Genomic DNA, 25,066 nt, shown 5'->3' with positions numbered 1-25,066 from the left:
CTGGGGCAGGAGGAGAGGAGGGGGGGCAGCCCTTTGGAAGGTGGATCTAGTCCAAGCTTCTCCAGAACTTCGCCTCTTTGGATCAAGCAGATCTCCGACTCTTCCTCTCTTTAAGACCCCCCCCCAAACACACTCCCCCCTCCTCCTCCTCCAATCCCCCCCTCCTCACCCTCTCCCCCCTCCTGCCCTGCTGCCCCCCAAGATATCAACCCTGCGAAATGGATGTAAGGTTTTATCCCGCTGCCTCGGGGAGCTCCCTTCCCGGAGACCCTTCAGGTCTGGACTTTACCCAGTGTTTGGGTTACTACAGCTACAACAAGGTGAGTATTTATTTCATTATTCTCCCTCTCTCTCTCTTTCTCTCTCCCTCCCCCCCTCTCTTTCCCTCCTTTCCTCTTCTCTCTCTTCTCTCCCTCTTTCTCTCCCTCCCTCATTCCTCTCTTTCCCTTTTTCTCTTCCTCCTTCTCTCACTCCTCTCTCTTTCCCTCCTTTCCTCTTCTCCCCCTCTCTCTCCCTCCTTTCCTCTTCTCTCTCTCTCTTCTCTCTCTCCCTTTTTCTCTCCCTCTCTCTCATTCCTCTCTCTTTCCCTCCTTTCCTCCTCCTCTCTCTTCTTTCTCCCCCTCCCTCTCTTACTCCTCTCTTTCCCTCCTTTCCACTGCTCTCTCTCTTTCTCCCTCCCTCTCTTCTCTCTCTTTCCCTCCTTTCCTCCTCTCTCTTCTTTCCATCTCCCTCTCTTTTCCTTTCTCTCTCTCTTTCCCTTCTTTCCTCTTCTCCCTCTCTCCTTCTCTCACTCCTCTCTCTTTTCCTCCTTTCCTCTTCTCTCTCTCTCCTCTCTCTCTTTCTCTCCCTTTTTCTCTCCCTCCCTCTTCTCCTTCTCCCTCTCTTCTCTCCCTCCCTCCCTTCCTGTCTTCCCACCTCCCTCTCCCTCCCTCCCCCTCTCCCTTCTCTCTCTATTTCTCTCTATTTCTATTTCTTTCTATCCCCCCCCCTTAATCTTTTGTTCCAGGGGGTGCATAATTGTGTTACAGTTTGTGGATTTGCATTGGATGGTGTTGTGGTTATTGTCGTAGTTTGGTTTGGCTTCTAGAGGGATGGTGGAGGCTCTGGTTGGGTTGTACTTCGAGGGAAGGCAGGAGAAAGGGAGGGGGGGAAGAGATGGTCTTGATCTTACAACTTGTGCTGATGCACTGGTTTTAAAACTAGGGTTTTTTTCCCCTCTTAAAATCAGAACTTTCTCAAGTTTCTTTTTTCCTTGCCAGAACTTTCCCCCTCTCATCCTTTCTCACTTATTTGCAAATCATCTTTGGTTGTTGTTGTTGTTTGTTCTTTTCTATTTCCCCCTTTCCCTTTGCAAATACAATCCCTTGTAACTTCCTCCCAGCTTGGTGTAAATAAGGCAGAGTTTTCTCCTTTGGCGCTTCCAAAGTGGGCTCCTTGCAGGATAGGGTGGTTTTCTTGGGTCATAGGGGACCTGATGGTAAAGAAAATATCCCAGTGCATGGGGTTTCCAAGTCAAAAGAAAAAGTGCATTTTTAAAAATGTGTTTTTCTGTCTTGGGGTTGATGAGTGGGAACAATAAACAGTTTTGCTGGTTCTGTTTTGAATGCAGGAGTTTGGAGGCAGCTGCTGGGTATGTTTCCTTTTTATTTGGTGGGTCAGCTTGTACGGAGATCAGACTTATGTTTAAGGCTGGGTATTTAGATTGCATTACAGTTGTATGGATTACTAGTGATTGTGTGTTGTCTGCCGCCTGCCATTTCTCTGTCCCTGTTCTCACAATAGTCCCACTCCTTTTCCACATTCCTCCACATTTCTTCCTGGTTCGAGGATGTTAAAGCAAGGATTTTGATTCTACTAACCGAGTATGTTTTTCTGAGGGAAACTTGATGGGGGTCTCGTGAGCCTTGCATCTAAAATAAAGGAGCAAGCCCGAGGAACTCAGGACCACCCCAACTGAGAAAGGAGCTGACTACCAGATCCTTCAGCAGCTCCTGTCTTCATCAAGAAAAAAAGGAACCCTTTTTAAATGTGTCTCGTTGAGCCAGCTGGAAAAGTTGTAGCCCCTGCTTAGTTCTGTGTCTTATTGATATCTCCTTTTCTTGTCAAGAGATTACAGATGACAGAATACATGTAATAGCCAGAAGGGACGGATATTCCCTGCGGCTAAATGCATTACACAAAATATGTTTCAAACGTATCTGGTTTGTTTTCACCAGCTGCCAGACAAGGAAAGGGAAAAATTTCAAAACTTAAAGAGGTACATTGTGACTCATGTTACTCCCTTAAAGGACTTGGCTATTTGCACTATGCTTGTGTCAATAGCAGGCCAAGTTATTAGCAGTGGGCCTTCGTCCCTGTATTATAAAGAGCTCTTTCACAGTGAACTCGTCCCCTTTGGCTCTGTTTGTGCAACCTCGGGGGTGAGGGGGGGCGCTCTGGTGTGAGATGCTCCCTTAAGATACTGAGAAATTGCAGTGCCTTGCAAAGACTTCACCGATATCTGGGTTTATTGTTAGTGTCACTTGATAAAAGTTTGGGAAAATGGAAAGCCAGCAGGGAAGGAGAAGATTATTTTTTTTACCAAAAAAAAAAAAAATAATAATGTTGGGGAGTGTTTTCAGAAGTTTCTCGTTGGATCCATTTAATCCTTGGTGGATGGATGTCAGCAAAGTGAAATTTCTTTTTTGTTTAAGACAGCTCTTAATTTCAGAGATGCGTGGTGGGAAGAAATATCCCCAGTAGCTCTCCGTGGAGCGGGTGGCTTGAGAATTATATAAATGAGAGCTGACAGCTTATTTCAAATATTTAATAAATGCAGTGTAACCAAATGCAGGGTGTGCTTGTGTGTGTGTGTGTGTGTGTGTGCGAGTGTGCTACGCACGTGCCTTTTTCACCAGGCGATATTGGAGCAGCTTTGGAACAAAGCCTTATGTGTGTATATTCTCCTTGGCAAATGCAACATGGAAAAGTATCAAGCGAGCTGCTGTGTTGATGATTTCAAAAGAAAGGAGAGACATTGTTACGAAGGAGAGGTTGCAGAGTTTTTTTTTTTTTCTTTTAAAAAAGGGGTTTTAATAAGCCCTAAACAACCTTACACTGCCGTTCGGTGGTCAACAAATGTACAGTGCTGCAAATTTAGTGGAGCATGAATTCTCTCTGCATTAATTCAAGAACCGTTTCTGTGATACGTTACTTTCTCTTTTTTTAATTTATGGTTTGCGTTTTGTCCGGAGGCCTCTTATAGGTAATGAATGAAACAACACTGCAGGGTTGTTGTTGTTATTGTTGTTGTTTATTTGCAACTTTAATATGTGTACAGTTTTTAAATCAAATGCTTGTGGAGAAGAAGCAGTTGTAATCACATTTGAAATAAAATACTGTACAGCCTTTATTTCTTGAAGGAAGTTAAGAGGGCAGCTGATGGATCTTGTTTCCTAGAATATCCATCTCCCATCTGATCGGCTAGAAACTGTTAACTCATATACTTCTTCTTCTTCTTCTTCTTTTTGCCTGTGCTTAATGGAGAATATAACTTGGCCTGGGTTTCTACAAAAAAGGACGAAGCGGACTGTGGAAATGGACAGGACGTAAGAACTTGTTTCCAGATATTGGATTATCCTTACAGCTAGAACAAGTCCTGTTATCTCTGTGACTCCTGTAGAATAAAATGCCTGAAGACTGTGATGATAGATTTTAAACTTTATTTATGCAGTTTTAAACCACTGTTAGCAAAAGATTGTTTTAGATATACCTTGCTTTTTTTCAATTATACTTTCATTCAAGCTGCTTCTGATGGTTGGCCATCTAAAATTGCATCTATCTATCTATCTATCTGTCTGTCTGTCTGTCTGTCTATCTATCTATCTATCTATCTATCTATCTATCTATCATCTATCTATCTATCTATCTATCTATCTATCTATCTATCTATTCATCCATCCATCCATCTAGCTATCTAGCTATCTATTCATCCATCCATCCATCCATCCATCTATCTATCTATCTATCTATCTATCTATCTATCTATCATCTATCTATCTATCTATCTATCTATCTATCTATCTATCTATTCATCCATCCATCCATCCATCCATCTAGCTATCTATTCATCCATCCATCCATCCATCCATCCATCCATCTATCTATCTATCTATCTATCATCTATCTATCTATCTATCTATCTATCTATCTATCCATCCATCCATCCATCCATCCATCCATCCATCCATCCATCTAGCTATCTAGCTATCTATTCATCCATCCATCCATCCATCCATCCATCCATCCATCCATCCATCCATCCATCCATCCATCTATTTAGCTATCCATCCATCCATCCATCCATCCATCCATCCATCCACCCATCCATCTATCTAACTATCTAGCTATCTATGTATCATCATCATCAGTCTATCTAATCTTTACATGCCGACTGTAAACTCAATACTTAGCAATAATAGGTAGGCAGTGTGAATTTGTGAGTGTTTTCTTGAATCAGTGCCTAATGCTATATGAGTGTATGTTACGTGGTGTATACATTGGCCAGCATGGATTGGTATACCCGATGTTCTCTTATAACACGATGATCTGTAATGCATAACACATAATTGGTGTAACATGACTAATTATTGCTCATAGAACACAGCATTTAGTCAATTCAGAATCTCATGAATTCAGTGGGTTTTGTATGTGGAGTGAATGGCCAGAGGTTCTATAATTGCCTCTTTTATCCAGTTGCACCCAAGCCATGATTTTGAGCAAAAGGTATCATGGCATGATTGAGGGATAATGCTAAATCCAAGGTTTGCAAAAACATTGTGGCTGGATTTCATATTAAGGCAACCCAAGTCACAAAGGTGCTGTAGAAGCCAACCCCATTCTGACTTGAGTGCGATGTGTAAAACAGAACAAAATGACACCCATCCTTTTTTATACAAAATAATAACTTCCATTGCAAAACAGTCAGGAGCCAGGATAGAGTTCAAAAGTACTTAACAAGTTTATTTCATGTGACCTATACCTCTGATCTACTAATGGTTAAGATGAATTGGCACTAGATAAGAATCAACTGATTTCACAGGGTTGGAGTTGGGTCTCTTACAGTGTGTGTGTGTGTATGTGTGTGTGTGTGTGTGTGTGTGTGTGTGTGTGTGTGTCTCTGTGTGTGTAGAGACTCCAAACTGATGATACATTTGACCCCACTCTTGGGCTCAGGTTGATCATCTCCTACGCAAAAAAAATGTGAATCAGAATAGATCTGGAAGGGACCTTGGAAGTCTTCTAGTCCAGCCCCTTACACAAGCAGGAGACCTATACCATTTCAGACAGGTGTCTGCCCAGTCTCTTCTTAAAAGCCTCCAGTGAACCTACAACTTCTGGTGGCAAGCTGTTCCACTGGTTAATTGTCCTCACTGTTAGGAAGTTTCTCCTTAATTCCTGGTTGTTTCTCTCCTTGGTTAGTTTCCATCCATTCTTTCTTGTCCTGCCCTCTGGTGCTTTGGATAAATAACTTGACCCCCTCTTCTTTGTGACAGCCCCTCCAATACTGGAATACTGCTGACATGCCCCCCCACCCCACCAGCCCTTCTTTTCTCTAGACTAGACATACACAAATCCTGCAACCGTTCTTCATAGGTTTTAGTCTCCAGGTCTTTAATCACCTTAGTTGCTCTTCTCTGCACTTTTTTTTCCAAAGTCTCAGCATCTTTTTTTTGTAACGCGGTGACCAAAATTGGATGCAGTATTTCCAGGTGTGGCCTTACTTAGGCTTTATAAAGGGGTGCTAATGCTTCACGTGATTTTGATTCTATGCCTCTGTTTATACAAGCAAGGATTGTATTAGCTTTTTTGGCTGCTGCCGCACACGGCTGGCTCATGTTTAAGGGACTAGGACTAGGACTCCAGGTCCCTGTCACAGTTACTGTTTTTGAGCTTCTCCCTGCTTTATGACACTATCGTCCCATGATGGCGAACCTATGGCACATGTGCCACAGGTGGCACCTGGAGCCATATCGGTGGCATGCAAATGTTGCCCTAGCTCATCTCCGGCGTGCACCGGAAGTTGGGAAACAGGCTGTTTCCGGCCTCAGGAGGGCCTCCGGGGGGTGGGGGGAAGGCTGTTTTCGCCCTCCCCAGGCTCCTAGAAAGGCTCTGGAGCCTGGGGTGGGCAAAAAAACTGGGCCATCGCATGCCAAAAGTGGGGGGAGCACTGGGGGTTGCGCACGCATGCTCGAGGGAGCGGGACGCATTGAATTGTGAGTGTGGGCACACACGTGCGTGACCGCTGCCCCCCGCTTTTGGCATGCGACGGCAAAAAGGTTAGCCATCACTGCTATAGTCCATAGTATGAATCTATCGTAGTAGATAGATCAGAGTTTCCAGGGAGCCCTTGGCTTGCAATCGTTTAGTGACCGTTCAAAGTTACTGAAAGGATTATAACCAGTCCTTTCACTTAACAACCGTTGCAATATCCCTTCCAGTCGCGTGATCAAAACCCAGACATTTGGCACCCAGGATGTATGTATTATCATGGTTTTGCAGTATCCTGAGATCATGTGATCTCCATGTTCAACCTTCCCAACCCAACTTCCGACAAGCTAAGTCAATGGGAGAAGCCGGATTTGCTTAACGGCCGCACGACTCGCTTAACAACCGCAGCGATTGGTTTAACCATGGCAAAAAGGTTGCCAAAGCAGGCAGAACTCCGTTAGCGACTGCCTTGCTTAGCAGCAGGAATTCTGGTGCCCCTTTGTGGTCGTAAATGGAGGACTACTAATAAGCGAAGGAAGCTGGAGGAAAGACATTCAGTCGGCAAGCAGGGTTTTTTTTTTTAACTATGTAATTGTTCCTTTTGGGGCGTGCTTCAATTTTTATGACTGTGCGTGCAGCTGTATCGCTACGCAAAAGATTGCCTCTGACATGAGCTAAATTGTATGCTAGGGCATGTTTCATCTGTCAATAGACCTGTTTCAGAGAAGGGGGAAAAAGTAATATAGTTGATGATGGTTCACAAAAGAAGGCATAGCAAATGAGTTTTGCAGCTGCATCACTTAAAACATTCATTGCACAAACACTGGAGTTGGGTAAATAGATGGCTGAGATAAAAGGAGCAGATGGCCAACGAATCCTTGCAGATCTTGGAGAGTAAAGGTTGGCGGTGTAGTTGTCCCTTACTCACAACTTTAGGACTAAGTAGGAAAAGGAACTTCAATCCCTCCCCCCTTTTTCTTGGCTGCCTTCTGATCTCCTTTAAGAAATCCAGCAATTTTTGCGTTGGATAAGATCTCGTTTCATGCCATCTTATCTGGTTCAGCTCTTCCTGAATCCATAACTCGAAGTAATCAAAAGAAGTGGGAAATATTTTCTAGACGTGGATTTGTGTGTGTGTGTGGGGGGGGGGGGGGACGGGACACGACAATGTTTTTCAATCCTTTCTCCTTGCATTTTGGGTTCGATAGATTCGAATTTTTGTGGCATGGAAATTTCACAGCCACGGGGTTATCCAAAATGGTTTATATTCAACTTTTCCTATAAGTAGGGATGCGGTGGCTCAGTGGGTAAGACGCTGAGCTTGTCGATCGAAAGATCGGCAGTTCAGGGGTTCGAATCCCTAGCTCCGTGTAACGGGGTGAGCTCCCGTGACTTGTCCCAACTTCTGCCAACCTAGCAGTTCGAAAGCACATAAAAAAATGCAAGTAGAAAAATAGGGACCCCCTTTGGTGGGAAGGGAACAGCGTTCTGTGCGCCTTTGGTGTTGAGTCATGCCGGCCACATGACCACAGAGACGTCCTTGGACAGCGCTGGCTCTTCAGCTTTGAAACGGAGATGAGCACCGCCCCCTAGAGTCGGGAACGACTAGCACATATGTGCGAGGAGAACCTTTACCTTTCCTATAAGTAAACTTCTTGGTTTTAGATTGAACCGTTTGGTAATATGGAAGGCCTGCCGAATGGAAAAAGTGGGTGTAAGGAGGTCAAAGGGCAGAGGTTATGGGATCATGATGTCCTTATAGCAGCTATTATTTATATCGTCGTTAACCTTCAATCAAACTGTGTTTAGTTGTTCCTAATTGGTCCCGGAAGAAGATTATTTAATTACATTTACAATTATCCCTTTCAAAAGATAATATCCTAGATATTCAGATAGTTCTCGACATACGACCACAATTGAGCACCAGAATTTATGTTGCTAAGCAAGACAGCCGTCAAGTGAGTTTTGCCCCATTTTATGACCTTTCTTGCCACGGTTGTTAAGTGAATCACTGCAGCTGTTAAGTTAGTGATATGGTTGTTAAATGAATTGGGCTTCCCCATTGACTTTGCTCGTCAGAAGGTCACAAAAGATGAACACGTGATTCCATCATAAATATGAACCCGTTGCCAAGCATCTGAAATTGATCACATGACCATGGGGATGCTACAATGGTCATAAGTCACTTTTTTTCCAGTGCTGTTGCAACTTTGAATGGTTGCTAAGTGAACTATTGTACGTCGAGGACTATCTGTAATGGAAGGACTTGGTAGATTTAGTCACCCCAAGACAGACACAAGATAGAAGCTTGGTTGGGTCAATCTTGTGGATAAATCATCAATTTTTATGCACCCTGCTATCTTTGGAGGAGTTATGGAATCACACTGAAGGATTTTTGAGAGGTGGATACATTTTGGGGTCCTCGGGATATGCACCAATGCTGCAAACGATGGATATATACTCCTGTTGCGGCCCGTACGCGGCCTGTGCAGCTAGTAGGTGATTCAGACAGTGAGGAGGCTGGTGTGGTGCTGCGCCAGCAGCCTGTGCAGCTGGCACTCGAGTTGGACAATGAGGAGGCTGGAGAAGATGTGGTGCCAGAGGCGGGGATTCAGCCAGGGCCTTCAGAACCTCCAGAAGCTCCCATAAGTGAAGAGGACGAAGAGGAGGAGCCTCTTCTCGATGCACGGGCACGCAGAGCTGCCAAAAGGCAGGAGTGGCTCTTCAGGAGGAGGTCTCCTCGAGGCTAATTGGCCACTCCCTTAGCCTATTTAAGGAGGAACATCGACTGAAGCAATTTGCAGGGAACAACTTCGTTCACATACCTTCGTGTCCTGTCTTGCTTATCTTATCAGCTTCCTGCAAATTGCTTCTGGGCATTCTGCCAACCATAGTAAGCTTTCAGTTATTATTCTTTGAATTCTTGGCTGCTGTTAATGCAGTTAATTAACAGCCGTTGTTGTAAAAGACTGATTTATTTAGTAAACCAAGGTTTGAACGGACTTTGTGTGTGCTGCGTTCTTTGGGGTCTGTAGCTGGGGCGGAACAACTCCACATTTCCTTGACAGATGTATTGGGGAGGCCCAAACCAAATGGAATTTTACAATTGAATGTAAAATTTGAATCTAGGAATTACGGTTTAAGACCGTACAGGTCCGCAACGAACGGTCACATTGAGACTGGAGAATGCAACTTAAAGAGCATTTTGTAAGAGGTTATCCGCAGTCAAAATGATGTAGAATTTTTTTCCATAGAATTAGAAATGAGGAGGGTCACGTCCCCCCTCCCACTTTTTTTTTCTGTGCTTAAAAAAGGATGTAATGGAATTTGAGTGGTGCTCAGCGTTCCTTCCTGCTCTTTGAGCTTATCCCAGTAAGATCAACTGTTAACTGAAAAGGACACCTACAAGTTTTAATATGATAAGAGGTAACAATTATATTAGATTAAATTTAAAATCCCCTGGAGAAATTGCCAGAAGTACAATGTAAACAAGCCATATGGGATTATAGCAAAGTGATGTATACTTGGCAACTAGAGGTTGGTAACTACGGATGTCTAATATATTTGAGTTGGAAAAGCATACTGCCTACAGAGAGTTGGCCTTGTTAAATCAGCATAAAACCCAGCATTTCTGGAATTTTCAAGCTGGGGACATAAAATTTATATCGTTAGGTGAGACATTTGTTAAGTGAATTTTGTTCCATTCTTCTTTTGCCCTCAATCGTTCCCAGCATTAGGCTCTTCTCCAGGGAGTCCTTCCTTCTCTTTAGGTGGCCAAAGTATTTGCGTTTCCTCTTCAGGATCTGGCCTTCTAAAGAGCAGTCAGGGTTGATCTCCTCTAGGGCTGACCTGTTTGTTCACCTTGCAGTCCAAGGAACTCGCAAGAGTCTTCTCCAGCACCAGAGTTCAAAGGCCTCCATTCTTTGGCACTCAGCCTTCCTTATGGTCCAACTTTCACAGCCATCCATTGCTGGGAAAACAGTGGTCTTGACTATGGACTTTTGTTGGCAGGGTGATGTCTCTGCTTTTTAGTATGCTGTCTAACTTTGCCATAGCTTTCCTCCCCAGGAGCAAGCGTCTTTTAATTGGATAGTGTCTTAGAAATGAAATAATTCCATCTCAGGAGCCAGAAGTAATTCTAACTCACCAGTCCAAGCTGTGTGTGATTGTGGGTTTATAGGTGTCTGTTTACAATGAACTTAAACCCTCCCTTGGCTAACGGTGCAAACAGATCCTAATACTTCCCTGCCGTTTAAGCTCAGGTCTGATTTACAGGAGGATTGAATCGGCTGGAGTAAGGGTCATTTTGGCTTTGCTGACTTCTAACAAAACTTCTGTTTTATGTGAAGGGAAAAACCCACATTGGGAATAAATAAATAAATAAATAGAATGAAGCTCTACTTTGAAAGGGGCCAGCTGTTCTACATTCTGCTGCTATCTTTGAGTCCTTTTATGGTTTTGGCTGATGGAGAACTAATTTCGGGCATTGGCTTTAGTCTAGTAGTTTTTAAAACAAACAACCCCTTTTCCTTCTTTCTAAGCAATTGAATCCGTTGCATGTCTTTTGAAAAAAAATATTCAGTGGGCAGGAAAGTCCTAAGAAATATGTTAGTTAGGCCGCCTCGCTTCACAAGCCCTATTGTGTGACTGTTTTCTCCTCCTGCAACATGCACTAAAATCCCCTACCTCATCATCCGTGTGGCTGTCAGGCCTGGAAGCCATCTTTTTTCGTTGGATCGTCAGGCCTGCCACATTTAATGCTGTGGGAAACTGGGAGGGGGGATTGTATGGAGCCAGGGTGATATATAGTCAAAATAACATTCCTTTCTCAGAGAGTCAAGGACATCTTGCCCTGCACCTGGACGGCTGGAACTGGGAGGCATCTCCAGTTGGGACGGTGCTTGGATTGGACCATGTGATGGACATGTGGGGGTTAGGCAGGGACTTGAACTTTCCTTTGGGTGGGGAAAACCTGGAAGATTTCAGATTTGGGTTTTCCCAAATGTGCCAATATGACATCTCTAATAAAATGGAACTTTGAGGAAACTCAAGCCTCGGAGTTTTCTTTCATTGGGGGTGTTACTTGGAACCCTGACAGTGGCCCATATTGGAGTAAAGAACTTAGAAACAACATGTAGGTAGTCCTCAACTATCACAGTTGGGGCCAGAATATTCATTGCTAATACCCATTACGGCAGTATTTGAGGGGCTGCCACAAAAAAGAGGGGGTCAGCTTACTTTCCAAAGCACCAGAAGGCAGGACGAGAAGCAGTGGATGGACATGTCTACGGAGATTCTCAGTCATCCAGATCGTGGTTGTCCCAAAGGTGCTTTTTCAAGAGGCAACTGGGCTTTTCCTTGAAGATGTTTCACTGAACTGAAGAACCTGAAGAAGCTTCTTGGATGAGGAGCGAAACGTCTTCATGGAAAAACAAAGGAAGTCCAGTTGCCTCTTGAAAAAGCACCTTTGGGACAGTGGATGGAAACGAATCAAGGAGAGAAGCAATCTAAAATTAGGGAGACACTTCTTAACAGTGAGAACCATTTACCAGTGGAAGGGACATGCCTTCAAAGGTTATAGGCGCTTCATCACTGCGGTTTTTTTAAAGAAGAGAGTGGAGAGCTACTTGTCTGAAATGGTCAACCCTGAAACTGGCCTGGCTGAAGCAAATCTTGGAGCTTCGGTGCTGTCACACTAGAGTTGAGGGATAAGGAAGGGAGATTAGAGATAGCTGGGACTGTGTAGTCAAAACAAGATACTTTCTCTTGGGAACCAAGGACATTCTCACACCTGGCCGGAGGAAGGAAGAGTGATGTCACCAGACCAGCACAGGCTGCCTTGATTGGGCCATGTGACTGATTGTTTGGGATGGGGGGGGGGAACTTTCACTTTTAATTAGGTGAAATTTAATTTAATTGGCACCAGATACGTGCCAATATGATATTTCCAATAAAGCTATTCTTTGAGGAATCCTTGCGATGGATGTATTACTTGGAACCCTGGACAGTAGGGTCTCCTGCTTGAGCCAAGGGTTAGACTGGAAGACCTCCAAGATCCCTTCCATCTCTATTCCGATGGAGAGCTAAGCATTGTTCAAGTGCTCCATTTTGCAACCTTTCCTCCCCCGGTTGTTAAGCAAAGTTGTTGAGTGAGTCACTCAGTCATTAAGTGAATCCGGCTTTTCCCCAATGACTTTGCCTGCGGGAAGCTGGCTGGGAAGGATACAAATGGCGATCACATGACCCTGGGATACTGCAACGCTAGTAAACGCCTGCTAGTGACCCTGGGGCACGGCGCATCGGTCATAATTGCGAGGATATTGGTTGTAAGTCCCTTTTTTTCAGTGCTCTGAATGGCCATTAAGTGAACGGCTGTAAGTCAAGGACTACCTGTATTTTCACAGCAAAGCTTTTTCTGTTTTGCACCCTGGCAAGGGAGTTGTCCCATAATCTTTACGGGAGCTGTTTGTAAAGAATTATGGAGCTTTTTACCAGCACGAAAGCTTAGTTATTCATCTGTTCAAAAGAGAATAGCCCACAGGTTTCCTAGAAACTGAAACCATTAGATTCGAAATTTGAGTTAGCGCCTACTCCTCATGTAGAAATTACTCTTCTCCTTCGGGTGCTCGATGTTTTGAAGCTTTTTTCCCCCTGAGATCTGAATATTTTAAAGGTTTTTTTTTTTCTCGCCTATGCTCTGCTTAAATGTTTAGGTGTTCATGTCCTGTGTGGGTTTTCTATTTTTCTTTGTAGCTAGAAGAGTTTGTAATAAAAAATAAATGTGGGTACTGAGTTGGATCAGCAAAGGAGACCCACTGGTTTGGATCATTGTCTGCCTGCCTGCCTGCCTGCCTGCCTGTCTATCTAGATCCATCTGTCATCCATCCTTCCATCCGTCCATCTATCCATCTTATCTGTCAACCGTGAAGCGAACCTGGCTGGGGCCCTCTCTGAGCCTTCAGGGTTGCCACTAGATAGGAGGCGGGGGGAAATAGTTACCCTGTTTCCCCTGATAATAAGCCCAATTGGGCTTTTGAGTGCATGCGCTAAAATAAGCCCTCCCCGAAAATATTTAACCGCACGTGCAGCCGGTCCCCGCCATTTCCTCTGGTTAGGGTTAGGGAGATAGAGCTGGAAATCAGGTAAGATGGCAAGAGGAGCCCAGTCTTGTTCCACGCGCCCCAAAATAATAAGACCCCCCGGAAAATAAGTGCTTATTTCGAGATTCAAAAAAAATATAAGACAGGGTCTTATTTTTGGGGAAACACGGTAGCTGGAGCTTTGCAGCCAAAATAAAATAAGTTTTCCTGTGGGAACCAAGGCCATTCCAACAGGGGGTTGGGAGAGGAGGAGCGAAGTAACCAAGCAACTGGCCAGCACCTCGGTTGGACTGATGACTTGTGGAAAGGGGGAAAACTTTCTCTTTTAATTAGGCGAAAACCGCGGGAACTTTCAGAGTCGGTTTTCACCAGTTGTGCCAATACGATGTATTGAATAAAATTGTACTTTGAGGAATCTACCTGCCTCGGAGTTCTGCTTTCAATGGGTGCATTACTTGGACCGCTGATACCATCCATCCATCCATTCATCCTTGAACCTCTATGTTTTTCTGGCTCTGGTGTAGCCATTTGGAGATGCAGGGACCAAAATGGTTTTGAGGATGTATAGAAAGGTATCATGAAAACACCTGGTTCTCTTTAATCGCTTTTTTTAATTAATGAGCCTCTTAATTAACTTCCTTGCTAATGAACTCAACGGCCACATATTTTCCTTGAGCTACGCACCCCCTTTCTAATAAGTTATCCTTAGCCAGAAGAATTGATCAACAGGTGTGCGTTAACCGTTGGGGATCCAACTGTTTACATTCTCCCATTATTTACTCCCACACTTGTTCTTAAATCTCTAGCAGTTTATCAAGGAAATATAATCGACCTGTTTTTGTAGTCCTTCGATAAGTTGGGTGCTACAGTGGAAACTTGTTACCCTCCTTTTAATGCCTGTTGCAGGCCTCACTCAATATAATCTGTAAAATGGATTATTAACATTTCCCTTCCATAGCTGAAAGTAAGTTTGAAATCTGAATTCTCAGTTTTGGTCCCTTAAGCTCTACACCATGCTGGCTTTATTCAGCAGTTAACCACACGATTGACTGTTAACTGCAGTTTGTACAATTCTGTCATAGGGTTGTAGTTTTTTCCCCCCTTTTTATTAAAATCTAATGTCAGGACATTTTCATTGAGCTGCTTCTGTTAAACAAGGTGTTAGGTATATCTGGCCTAATAAAGACAAGGATTGTGGGAGGATGTAATAGTTGTTTTCCACTACTTGAGGCGCTGTCACAGAAGAGAGGGTCGACTTACTTTCCAAAATACCAGAAGGTTGAAGAAGAAATAACGGGTGGAAGCTTGTTAAAGAGAAACAAGAACCTAAAAGAAAAGAGAAAATTTTGACAGTGAGAAAAATTAATCAGTTGCCTCCAGAAGTTCTGAGTGTTCCATCACTGGATATTTTCTTTTTCTTTTTTTTTCTTTTTTCTTTTTTTATTTTTTTTTGTTTTTTATTATTATTATTTTTTATTTGAAAAGTTTGCAAATACATTTTCTCCCCAATTTCCCCCCCCCAAAACCCTCCAACCCTCCCTAACCCTCCCCTTTTCCTCCCAGGACTTCCACATAATAAAATCCAAATCAAAAATACATTTTATGAAACTTAAACCCCTCCACCCCCTGTGTGCTATTTATACCTTCATAAAATTCAATTAATCTATCCCTACATAATACGTTCATTCAGCTAAAAGCTATCTGATATTTCCTAGTTTGATATTTATTCTGCACATAATCTATCCAGTTTTTCCACTCCCATACATAAGACTCTTGAGTTCGGTCTTTTAAATATGCTGAAATCTTCACCATCTCTGCAAAACTGGCCATCTTAACAGTCCATTCTTCAATAGTGGGCGTAGTATCATTTTTCCAATATTGACCTATCAATAATCTCGCTGCTGTCACCATGTACAATATCAACTTTGTTTCACCCAATGTAAAACCCTTGGCTATACCCAATAACATCATTGGATATTTTCAAGAAGAGACTGGATAGCCACTTGACATAAGGCCTTCCCTTGCCTTGAGCATGGGGTTGGACTATAAGACCTCCGAGATCCCTTTCAGCCCTATGCTTCTGTGTTTTTATGACTTTGATATCATGGACAATCTATTATATATGCTGGGAATAGTTTTTGATGATAAAGCCTGGGGCTTAACCAATTAACAGATTAAATTGGTTGAACATGTCAGTTATAGGCAGGAGCTTCCCGTTTGCATAAAAGGATCAAACAACGGCAGACAAAATATTTGCTTGGAGCACTGAATTCATGCAAGGTTTTTTGTTATTTTTACAGCAACCTCGCAAAATGAGCAAACTCTCTGGAGGCTTTTAAGTCAGTTTTCCAAGCTTCTATCAATCCCCAGTGCTCTAAGAAAAACTTAAATAGTTTTTTCTTTTTCTTTACTGCAATAACAATTTACTGGTAGTTTCCCCGCATGTTTCATGCCTTCACGCTGTTATCCTTTTCGTAAAGTTTGAGGAGCACTCAGAAGTGTTTGTAGGAAGTTATTATGAACTATTCAAATATCCTCTGGATCGCATATCAATCCATATTTATCCTTTGTCATCTTGCTAAAATATTTGATTTTCCTTCCATTGGGTAGAGATATAGCCTACTTCAAGGACGGGCTTACAAAATCTCACTTGGGTTTTATTATTAGCATGATGAAATCCACAGTGAGATAGATCTCAATGCGAGATGTATGCAGTTAGGATTAAACAAATTCTGAGCTCAGAAATATGTTTTAAAGACATATTTAAAAAAAAAAAAACCCACCCATTGTTATCTCAAACTTCCTTTCCATTCTGTTCAGCAATATAATTTAGGAAAAGGAAAAGATCGACATTTCTGATTACGGGTCAGAATTAAATCTGTTGGTAAGTGAAGATCTACCTTCTGCCCAATTGTGGAGCAATGAGAAAGTTTTTGACAATGTTTCAGAGTTTCCTTGAAATGAACAAACAGCTGCTGCCAGTTGGTGAGGTTAGCAGAGATGGCTAAATTACCTGCTTTGATTAAAGAAAAGAATACAATTAATTCTGTTCCTACTTGGGAACCTTTTTTGAACTCTGTGCTAGAGGCGGAAAAAAAATGAAACTTTGATTTTGCTGATTAGATAAGTTTGTTGTTACAGACATGGCTATGCAGTCTACAGTATATTATGTACAAATAAAAAGTCAAGGTTTTATGTTACTACCTTAATCTACTGTGCCAAAAGGAGCTGGAAGTTGATGCTTTTTCTTTTTCTTTTCCCCTTTCTCCTACATTTTTTTCCGTCTCCCCTTTCCCTCCCCTATTTTCCCACTCTCTTCATTTTTCTTCGTATTTCTGTATTTTATATTTTAATAAATGAAAATATTCGAACCTGTTCGTGTTTCCAGAGTTCATTGGCACTCATTTCCCCACACTTTGAGCAGAAACAGGGAGCAGCACTAACCTTGGCTGATCTGAAAAAAGCTAGGGAGAGGCAGGTATGAAATGTGCTTGAACAGACAAGCAAATAAATATCAGAACGGTAGATTAGACTGGAAAGTCAAAAAACGTCTTGAAGGAAGACTGTAACAATTGGTTCCCATGTGGTGACCAACAAGACTGCAGGGTTATGTCCGTAGAGTTGCCAAGATTCAAACTCAGCTCAAAGGAGACATGATTTAAATCAGCATTCCTGCATGTGAAGCATATGTCGTATCCTAATGACTTTTCAGCTGGGTTAACATCTCATTCTAAACGGGGGTCACCAACCTTTCGGACCTCAGGGACCACTAAATTCATAATTTTAAATCCCGCAGACCACTAATATGATCTGCCTAATGACCAGCTGGGTGGGTGTGGTTAGATGGTCATGTGACTGGGTGGGCGTGGCCAACTCCTTGCTTGCCCGCCCGGGCTCCTTAGAGCCCCAACAGGAAGCAGTTGTTGGAGCTAAGCAGCCACCAGGAGAAAGAGTTGGCAAAACAGCTCAGTTCAAATTGGATCTGGCCAAGAAGGAGGCTCAGCAGAAACACCTCACTGAGGACTACGAGCATGGGCTTTCCAAGCAGAGAGAAGACCTGCAGGAGTGCAAGGCCAGGTGCCTGGAGGCTCAGCGGGCTGAGATGGTCAGCCAGTTCCAGGCCATGATATAGTCCCACTGGAACAAGGTCCTTCAGTTCTTCGCCACCAGCGGCGCTTCCCTCCAGACTTCCCCCAAAGCCCAGCACCAGGAGGCTGAAGCCGAGTCGGAATTATCTGCCCCTCTCTGACCCCACAAAAAGGAGGAGACTCTCTGCAGCAACGCAAAGATTCATTGCACATATCCGCCCCAGGGGCCGTAGTTTGAGGACCCCTGATTTAGTGCAATATTAAAAATGCAAATAATTTTTCTGTGGGCCACCAAAATTTTCTCGCGGACCACCAATGGTCCACCGACCACCAGTTGGTGACCACTGTTCCAAACCATGGTTTGTTAAACACATAACATTAAGCAATAATTTGGAGTTTGGAAATGTCAGCAGCATGGAACAGATGAATCTTTTCCTGGCACAATGTACGTTAACTGAGTGGAGTAGCTGAGAGTCCTTTTAATACTACATACAATGTCATTAAAGTACTAGCTTATTAAACTAGGAGAAGGTGAGTTCTAGTCCTACCTTAGGCACGAAAACCAGCTGAGTGAGTGACTTTGGACCAATGACCAGGGATGGTGAGTTCTAATCCCACTTTAGCCATGAGAGCCAGATGAGTGACTCTAGGCAATCACCTGGAGACGATGAGTTCTAGTCCCACCTTAGGCATGAAAGCTGGTAGGTGACTTTGGGGCAGTCACTAGGAAATAGTGAGTTATAGTCCCCGCCTTAGGCACAAAAGCCAGCTGGGTGATTTTGGACCAATCACCAGGAGACAGTGAATTCTAGTCCTTCCTTAGGCAAGAAAAGTGGCCAGGTGACTTTGGGCCAATCACCAGGAGACGATGACTTCTCGTCTCATTTTAGGCATGAAAGTCAGCTGGAGGACTTTGGGTCAGCCATGCTTCTTCAACCTAACCCACCTCATAGAGGGGTTATGGGGAAAAAAATAGGAGGAGAAAGGAGTATTATGAATGTTTACTACCTTGAGTTGCTTATAAAGTAATTAAAAACAGGACAAAAAGTTTCCAACAAATAAACCCATAGAATGCAGTGACATTAAAAATGTGAAACTTATAAAGCACTTACGTACAATGTCACTTCCCTAGCTTTCCCCTCTACACGGGGAAATAGCTTCTGTTAAAAAGGATCCCTCTTGATAAGAGGTCTGATGATTTCGATCATCAGACCTCCTATCAACTCTCAGAATTTCCTCAGCCTGGCTTTGCTTTGCTGGCTGAGGAATTCTGGGAGTTGAAGTCCACAAGTCTTAAAAGTTGCCAAGTTTGGAGAGACTCCTGCAATAGAGGAAATTAGTTAGGCTGAAGGGAGGTGGTTGAGTCACCCTGTGACTCTTCACATCAATGGGGATTTAAATTTCTTTTGTTCCTGCTCTGGACCTCTTAAACACCCCATTACTTATAAATGGAAAACTGAATACAGGGAGGGTTTATGAAGTATATCAGCTGGGAAATGTAAACCAAGGGTTGGATAAAGTAATCGGTGAATAATAAATGTTTATGGAAGAAGACCTTCTGCTGAATTCTCAACTAAGCCATCTCGTATACGTAAAAAGTGGTTTAGACATTGGAGCGAGGATGAATTAGGCACACAGGAGGCTCAGATTACTTATATCTGCTGTTACCTTGTGCTCGTTTGTCTTCTGTCTCTGCCATTTCAATCCCGCGGCCAAAAATAAGAGAGCAAAGGAACGGTAAAACAGCCCCTCGAGGGAGTTGACTTTCTGCTTATTTTGAAAAACTAGTTACGGTATGACTAAGCTCTTTTGAAAAAAAAAAATCACTTTATTGTGTCGCAATCGCAGAACTTAAAATGAAAAAAACCCCTTCGTTTTCAATTACTTTATCAAAACACGCTCCGAGGACTGCAAGGGTGTTTTGTTTAATTTAGTTCGTCTCAAAATAACATTTTCACTGCAGGCATGTTCCTCGCCTTTTAAGGGACTTCAAGTATTTTCACAGGACAGTGTGTCTTTTAAAAGGGTTTTTTTTTTTTACACATTTCAACAAAAGCTCGCGTGGCGCAACACGAAAAAGCTTGTCGTTTCCAGAGGTGGTTTCTTCAAAAATCCTTTGCGGTTACAGTTTCTTACTCCAACATAAAAACGTCGATTTTTCTTTGGCGCTGTTGCATGTAATAAGATGTTCGTTCTAGTTCTGCAGCTGAAACTCAAATCATTTTTGGGTGTGTGTGTGTGTGTGATGCCGTCCTATCGTTCTTCAATGGGTACATTTCAGACTTGAGTTGTTATGTTTGTAAAACAGTCCGAGTCTCAATGGCAAAACTGCAATTTTTGTTAGCTGGAGTAAAATCTGTTTGCGTTCAGTGTGCAGTGGTTGCAAATTATGGTTTAAAGTAAACAGATGCAGTTCTCCCCTACATCTGATTTATTAAACAACCACTTGTAGGGTTCTTAAATCAAGAAATGAGGAAGGAGGGCCTATCAACAACCCCTAGTAGAGTTCTTACATCAGGAAGGGAGGGCCTATCCAAAACATTTTCCCTCCTCATTCAGTTGTTTGTTTGTTTGGTTTTTTTGGTCAATTCAAATGCCAGATCATTTGAATTTTTTTTGGTGCAAGTTTTTGAAAACTTTGTTGGATTTTTTTAAAAAAATTGGAACACTTATGTCTCTAGGGCATCGTTATGTTATTTGCTTATCTCAACTTTTAAAGGGTAACTCAAGTAAAAGCAAGCTAGGAAACGTAAGCAGTTTGAAAATGAAACTGGCTAGTTCAATGATGAGTAGAGTTTAAGAGGTTAAGCTTTACAGCATAGAAAAGTTTTATAGAAAGAGTGCTTTTTCTGTTAGGCTTCAAGGAGGAGATAGAATACACACACACACACACACACACACACAATTTATATTTCACTGATAAAGAAATAAAGGGAGAGTAGTATAGATCTATTTGTCGTCAATGCGACTGCTTGTGGGCTTCTGGATTGGAGCTGAAAGGCGAAAGGGATGCAGTATGCTCCCTTCCACATGTGGGAGGGAGCATAATCCATCCCTTTCGCCTTTCAGTTCCAATCTCCCTTTATTTCTTTATCAGTGAAATATCTATCTATATCTATCTATCTATCTATCTATCTATCTATCTATCTATCTATCTATAAAATATATAAATAAATATATATTATATATATAATAGAAGTCATTTGAAGCACCAAACACACCAAGAAAGTAGAAACATAAGTTGTCTGAGATAAATTTAATCAGTGAAATAACTCCTAGATTATAAACCTGAGGGTAGGATTTATTTTGCCGTTGATTGTCGTAAGCCATTTTGATGGATTGATTGGTTTGACTGATTGGTTGATCAAGTAGGTTTTGACTCTTGGCAACCACTTCGGTTTTCTCCATGACAATCTGTCCCTAATAGGCTCTTTCAGACCTTCCAATGGTGCCTTCATCACGGCTGTAACTAAGTCCATTTATTATTGCTGTTGATCATTTTCTCTTTTCCTCCCAACTTTCTTGGCATCACAACCTTCTCCAGAACATTGGGTCTTTGCATAATCTGTCTGAAGTGGGACACCAATAAGGGAGGATACTTGTAGCTCCGGGTTGAAATGAGGGGATTCTTGGTTTTCTCTGTGCTTGGTAGCTTTCTTGCTGATGTTTCTTGACCCAGCTAGGTAACATCATCAGGGCTAGAAGGGAGTGGGGTTTGCAAAGCGGAGGGGGAAGGAGGAAAAAGGAGGAGGAGGAGGAGGAAGAAGAAGGACTGTTAGGTCCTTGATGCTCTTTGAGCTTGGTGGTTTTCTTGCAGACGTTTCATTATCCAAAGTAGGTAACATCATCAGTGCTAGTAAGGAGTGGGGTTTGCTCTCAGTTTATATTCTAGTGCAGGGTGTCAAACTCTATTTCATTGAGGGCCATATCAGGGTTGCATTTGACCTTGGAGGGCTGGGGTGGGGGCATGGCCATGGTGGGCATGACATGGGACGTATCAGGGGCACCTGTGGTGGCCAAGTGCTAAGGCAGGACTTCCCTGAGACTCTCCCTCACTCTAATTATTGCCTTCCTTCCTTCCTCCCTCCCTCCCTCCCTCCCTCCCTCGGCCTTGAGTTTGACACCCCTGTTCTAGTGGCTTGCCCTATTAGTGGGAGTGGTCTTAGAGGTTCTTTGGTTGGGCTGCTTACTGTTGGCTTGTTTGGCAGTTCCTAGATTGGGATATTGTTTACTTCTTGATTGTTGAACTGATGCTAAACTTGGAGTTAATCTATGTTCATCTGGGTACTGATTGCTGATGGGGAAGTATATTGGTCTTTTTGTTCCCTTTTTGGCCTGTTCATTGTGTCTTTTTCATAGTATGTTGATACTGTTTAAGGGATACGGTGGCTCAGTGGCTAAAATGCCGAACTTGTCGATTGAAAGGTCGGCAGTTCAGCGGTTCGAATCCCTAGTGCCGCGTAACGGGGTGAGCTCCCGTTACTTGTCCCAGCTTCTGCCAACCTAGCAGTTCGAAAGCACATAAAAATGCAAGTAGAAAAATAGGGACCACCTTTGGTGGGAAGATAACAGCGTTCCGTGCGCCTTTGGTGTTGAGTCATGCCAGCCACATGAACACGGAGACGTCTTCGGACAGCGCTGGCTCTTCGGCTTTGAAACGGAGATGAGCACCACCCCCTAGAGTCGGGAATGACTAGCACGCATGTGCAAGGGGAACCTTTACCTTTACCTTTAAATATTATTTATAGTGCCTGTTGATGGCTAATTTGTCAGAGTGCCAGGCTTCTAGAAATTCCCTAGTATTTTTTGGGACTTGGCTTGGTCTAGGATGGTCACAGTTTCTCAATTGATGGCCACAGTTTTGAAATGGGACAATTTGAGCCTGTTTATTTATTCCTTGAGTGAAAAAGTCTGGTTGACCGGTTTGGCGATCCAACTGTTTGTTTTCTTAGCTATCTATGTTATTCTCAAGAGTCTTCTCCATCACCAAAGTTCAAAAAATTCAATTCTCTTTCTATTCTATTTCTTCAAAGTCCAACTTCATTTCCATCATGTCTCACAAGGAATGCCATGCCTTATATACAATTTCCTGATCTTTGTTACATATAGACACATCATGGTATTTAAATGTTGGTTTCTCGGTGTACCACATCATTTTTTGGGGGTTGTCTTTGATGCTTACTGAACTCTTGAAAGGATGGACTCTCCGAAATTGTAAGGAAGTGTCAGTTCAGTGTCTTCACCACATTACATGGAGTTGTTTCGATTCAGGCTGTGGTTTGGCAAGGACTTCAAACAGAACACTTTGAAGACGTTTTCTTTGAAGACGTTTAGCTTCTCATCCAAGAAGCTTCTTCAGCAGAGCTTCAGCAGAGCTGAAGAAGCTTCTTGGATGAGAAGCTAAACGTCTTCAAAGAAAAACCAGAAAGCCCAGTTGAAAAAAAAAGCACCTTTGGGATAACCATGACCTGGATGATTGAGAATCTTCAAAGACATTCTGCCTTTATGAAATTTTTTAGCATAGCAGCCACATTCTTACATTCAGAATATTTTTTACGCTAGCCTGCTAGGAAATTTTAGGATATGGTTTTAAAATTTCCTTTAGCCAATGTTAAAAAAAGCAGTATCTCTACAAAAGCAATAATAATTGTCTCGTCTGTGTAGGGTTTTTTTTTTCCAGAAATTACAGAATTCTAGGAAAACCAAGCTCAAAAGGATATTTCTATATGTTGCAAGAAAACAGCAAATCTGATTCATATATATTACTTATATTATTGACTCCGTTACTGAAAAAAGTGTAGGTGTTTTAATAGTTTTGAATCTAATCTTGCTGATTTATAGTTTGTGCTGGTTTCTGCCTATTATAACAAATCTTGGGTACAGTAAGGATGTATTTGATTACTTGGCTAGCTTTCGGTGTCTGACAAAAATACTACATATATAGGACCCCTATATTGCACTAACCATAATGTTCTTTATTTAGTGTGATGTGTGAACCCAACCAGTTTTTGGCATATTCAGCAGCTGAACAATGACTTGGCCTGTTGTATGAATCCTATCTAAATCAAAACTCAGCTTCTGTATCCATATAGAGCCTTCAGGCAGTCCTTGACTTATGGTCCTTATGGTCATAATAATAATTACCCTTATGGTCATCATGGACCACGTTTTCGTGGTTGTCATTAAGCCGCCACTGTGACTGTTAAGCTAACCAATGGGGGCAGTTTTGCTGAAACCGCCAGTTTGCAGCAAAACCGTTGTAAACAGGGTCACATGACCACAGGATTTTGTAACCAGGCGTAAATACTACCCAGTTGCCAACTGTCCGAAGTTCAATTCTACGACTGTGGGCAGAGGTGACCGTCGGATCTACAGTTCTGGGTTGTAAGTATCTCCCATTGATGTCCATCGGAACTTTGAACGGTTTGCTAAATGACTTGTCGTAAATCAAGGACTACTTATATTCCCATTCGGGCATCAGGAGCCGTAGGATACATCCCTTATGCATAAGAGAATGGAGGAAGATTGAAGATGCTGAATCAGATTGTATCAATGGATCAACTTCATGATTCTGTTCCATGGAAGAATCATACTGTTCAAATTAGCAAAATTATATTGATTGACTGCGTGCTGTCAAGTTGGTGACAACTTTCAATGACAACTAGATAGACCTTCTCCAGGATATAATTGTTGTATGTTTGATGTGATTGACATCTGAACGTAAGGATAACACGCTAATTTAAAAATCCATATCAAATCTTGAATGCTAATTCTGTGGATGACAGACACAAAGGCATACTAAATTTTAAGATTTACGTCTTGGTTAATAATAATACCCCATTTCTTCAAGATGAGGAAAAATAAAACACGATCTCGATGCTATAAATGAATTTAATGAACTGGAAAGACTGACATTTTCACAGTAACCGTCACACTTCATTTCACGAAGTAGTTAAATATTGAAGCTGTATTAAAATGCTAGCTCGACACTAAATGGCAGAATAGTTTACAAAATAAGGATTTTGGAGAGCTCTCCCCCTTTCCTCGTGCTAAAAGATTGATGAAATAAGAAAATAATAAGGCTTGAGTGATCCTTTAATATATCCAAAGTACTGTGTCGAAATAACATTGTAGTTGGCAGACAAGTTCTGAAAATTAAGGAAAATAAGTTAAGACATGCCAAAGAAATTTTTAATGTCAAATTGATAATACTTAAAGTAATAAACATTTTCACAGTTGGTTTCCTTCATGATGATTATGCAATGTTAACCTTTGATATTAGGGTGGGCGCTTCGAGATTTCATTTTCCAGTGAAGGAATTTCCTATGTAATCCCCATGAAAGTGATGGAAAAGAACATAACGTAATAATAATAATCATCTGTTCTGATTTTAGCAAAATATTAACAGTTACAAGAAGAAATTTTATATTCCTGTTTTGAGAGCTATGTAAACCGAGTTAAGGCTACAAGAAGGAAAAAAAAAAGAGTCCACAGGAAATATCTCTTCTGCAAAATCAATTGAAATCAAAACAGATAGGCAGATATTGGTTTGCGCAGAAATGGATAAATTGATGTTAGAATTAAAAAATAAAAGAGAGACAGAATATCATGATATATAGAATAGATTTT

At 42.2% G+C, this 25,066-nt stretch overlaps 1 protein-coding gene across 1 annotated transcript in view; it reads left to right on the top strand.

Moving 5' to 3' along the window:
* The first annotated feature begins 218 nt into the window (after positions 1-218).
* The window catches only part of TOX3 (TOX high mobility group box family member 3), an 80,048-nt gene continuing 55,200 nt past the window's right edge, over positions 219-25,066 (top strand). Inside the window, 1 exon segment of the mRNA XM_070953111.1 lies at positions 219-320. Within this exon segment, the coding sequence (XP_070809212.1) occupies positions 219-320 (102 nt within the window).

The sequence above is a fragment of the Pituophis catenifer genome, unplaced genomic scaffold (genome assembly GCF_029215685.1).
Source record: "Pituophis catenifer annectens isolate HBS135680 unplaced genomic scaffold, rPitCat1.0.hap2 SCAF_13, whole genome shotgun sequence".
Classification (NCBI taxonomy): domain Eukaryota; kingdom Metazoa; phylum Chordata; class Lepidosauria; order Squamata; family Colubridae; genus Pituophis; species Pituophis catenifer.
The sequence above is the reverse complement of the archived record's forward strand: the minus strand, read 5'-3'. Positions and strand labels throughout refer to the sequence as shown.